The following is a 2,664-nucleotide window of genomic DNA, read 5'->3' on the forward strand; positions in this document are numbered from 1 at the left end:
TCGATAGCCAGCGAAGATCGAAAATCGAATGCAGCTCATAATAAGGGACTTAAATTATCCTCACATCACTATCGGATTTAAAAATTATAAATAATATCGGAGTTCGCGGTTAAGTCGCATATGTACTCCAATATCAGAAAAGTGTTTATGAAAGTTACATATAATGGGTACTGAAAATAAGCCAATGACGTATGAACGTTTTTTAAGTATACTTTACATAGTACATACAGAAGTATGCACTGGCCTAAAAGTAAATTTATTATAACAGTTTATTGAAATATTTACATAAATAGCATATCAAATAAAATTTGTTGATGATTTTCGATTAATCGAATAATACTGAAATAAAATATGATATATTTTTTCATATTTTTAACATTTAAAAAATATTTGGCTTTACAAACCATTTTCAATTTTATAATTTTACTAAGTAGATATCGAATAGGAACAGTTTTATGTACAATACCCCATCAATTAACCGGCTTCTGATGTGCAGAAAACCCTTGATTAAAGCGACTGATCAAATATTATCAATCTCTTCCGAAAATTCGAAATGTTTAAGTTCAATAATTCGTTTTCTTTCACTCTTAAGCAATGCTTTTAAGGAAACTGCGGAATTCATACAAATTGGACAGACAATTTTTTTCGCTTTTGAAATTTTTAAATGATTTTAGTTTGCCGTAATTTCACCACAAAAAAGTGAATAGCACGAGAAATTTGATTATCTGATTCTGCTTGATTTTGAATATTTTCATAATTTTCTACTATGAATAACTCGAAAATCCAAAAACTGATTACTGCAGCAGTTCGCGGATTTTTTTTGCGAAAATCGAGGATGTACTACATATACACATACATATGTAATATTCCTATGCTTTATATCACTGAATTAGCTTCAGCCGTTAATAAAAAAAACTGATTTCCAGAAATTTGAAACTGAGAACTTCAGTTTTTAAAAAGTTATAAATCACTATGTAAATAAACAAAAATGCATGGTATGATCCTTCTATACACATATCGCTACCTTAATTCACAAAGGCCCAATAGGACTGCGTTTTTCAAGGATTTTGGTAGGAGGTATTAAAGTGCACCTTTAGTAAAAATTTTAAAGTGCTAGTACCAAAAACAACGGAGTTACATGCGACTTTTTAAAAAGCTGTAACTATTTTTGATACTCTTTTTAATTTTTTTTTTTGCTTCTCCTGTAAAATAAAAAATTTGTTGATTAGGGCCTTTGTGAATCAAGGGTACGAAATGTATGTAGTACATTATGGGGGCTATCACTGAATCCATCGTGATTCGATATTTTGTGAATTGCTACGAGCGTACATTGTATCTATTCAAAGTATATGCAACGTTCGTAGCAATTCGAATTCAGTAATCGCATAAATTTCACGAAAAATCCGACTACGATGGATTTAGTGATATTAATGTAACGAAACGTATGTATGTAAGGACATCTTTACGTATTAAAACTTGCATTTTTTTGTAAGAAATATTTACAGTAGACTTCTATCTAACCATTATTGACAATATATATCTTTATATACTTAAGTCATACATATTGACAGCGTTTATTACACACTTGAATACATGCATATCGCCGTTTAAGGTACAAAACCACATATCGTCGTTCTGCAAAATCGCGTAACTAACCTTTTTTTGGCAAAAATTGGAATTGCTCACACGAACTTTTGGCTCAAGCCTTATCCATTCCTCCTGAAATATACTAGCCAGAAATGCGATTGCTTTATAAAAGAGAGAACCTTTTTGGAATATAAGCGTGTTTGCATTTTGTTGATACGAGGTTTTGTACTTTAAATGGCGATATGTACTAGATCTTATATAGATAAAAGTTTTGTTTGAAACATTGTTTTAGAATCCGTTTAATATTTACTGTAATCTAAAAAATATTGCTATCACTAAATATGTTTATATTTAAATTACATATATTACAGTTCATTCTTTTCATGCAACCGTATATACATAAATGCATGTGTATGTATGTGCATATATCCAACTTGCCTAACATTATAACTACCAAAATCTCTAACCGTAATTTTTTCGATATTCAGTTAGTTTACTCTAAGATACACAAGCGCAAGTTTAAAACGATATTAAAAAAAATACGTTTCCTTGCTTTCTTTAGTCGTATTGATCTATTTTCATGCATACACATATGCACATGTACATAAATATTTTGGAATAATGTTTTGTCCTGACACGTTATTTCTTATGCATATTGGAAGTCCCTCTGGTTTTCTATTTTCATACACGCGGCGCCTTAAATGTAATTGTTGAAACACCCTCCTCTTCTGGTTGGCCTTCATCCCTGCTTTTGTTATGTATTGCCATCTTTTTGAATTGTCCCGCTGTAGACGCACTAACAACGTTTTCCGATTTCAGCGTCGTCATCAATGGCGGACTGTTATTGATTGCTCCTGTGGTGTAAACTAAATTATTGTTGCCACTTAGATCAGCGAATGTTGGCGCTATGTTGTTGCAGACTTTCATATATTCTGTAGTATCCATCAGCATGCTGTCAATACCGCCCACAGCGGCCATATTTCCGCTGGCGCTTACAGTTTCACCCATCATTTTCTCACCAACCATACTAGAGGGATAAGGTTGTTTGCATTCTGGTGAGTTCGTGCAGTCCTCTAA

The 2,664-nt window shown here is 32.1% G+C and overlaps 1 protein-coding gene across 1 annotated transcript; it reads right to left on the minus strand.

Annotated features, from left to right (window-relative positions):
- Nucleotides 1–1,215: 1,215 nt before the first annotated feature.
- On the minus strand, nt 1,216–2,664 carry LOC118738790 (the record flags this gene model as incomplete). Its single annotated transcript, XM_036469769.1, is given in 1 exon segment — nt 1,216–2,664. A coding segment is annotated over 1 exon segment (396 nt), but the record flags the coding sequence as incomplete, so codon positions are not given.

The sequence above is a fragment of the Rhagoletis pomonella genome, unplaced genomic scaffold, assembly GCF_013731165.1.
Source record: "Rhagoletis pomonella isolate Grant_MI unplaced genomic scaffold, Rhpom_1.0 Rhpom_scaffold_00005, whole genome shotgun sequence".
NCBI lineage: Eukaryota > Metazoa > Arthropoda > Insecta > Diptera > Tephritidae > Rhagoletis > Rhagoletis pomonella.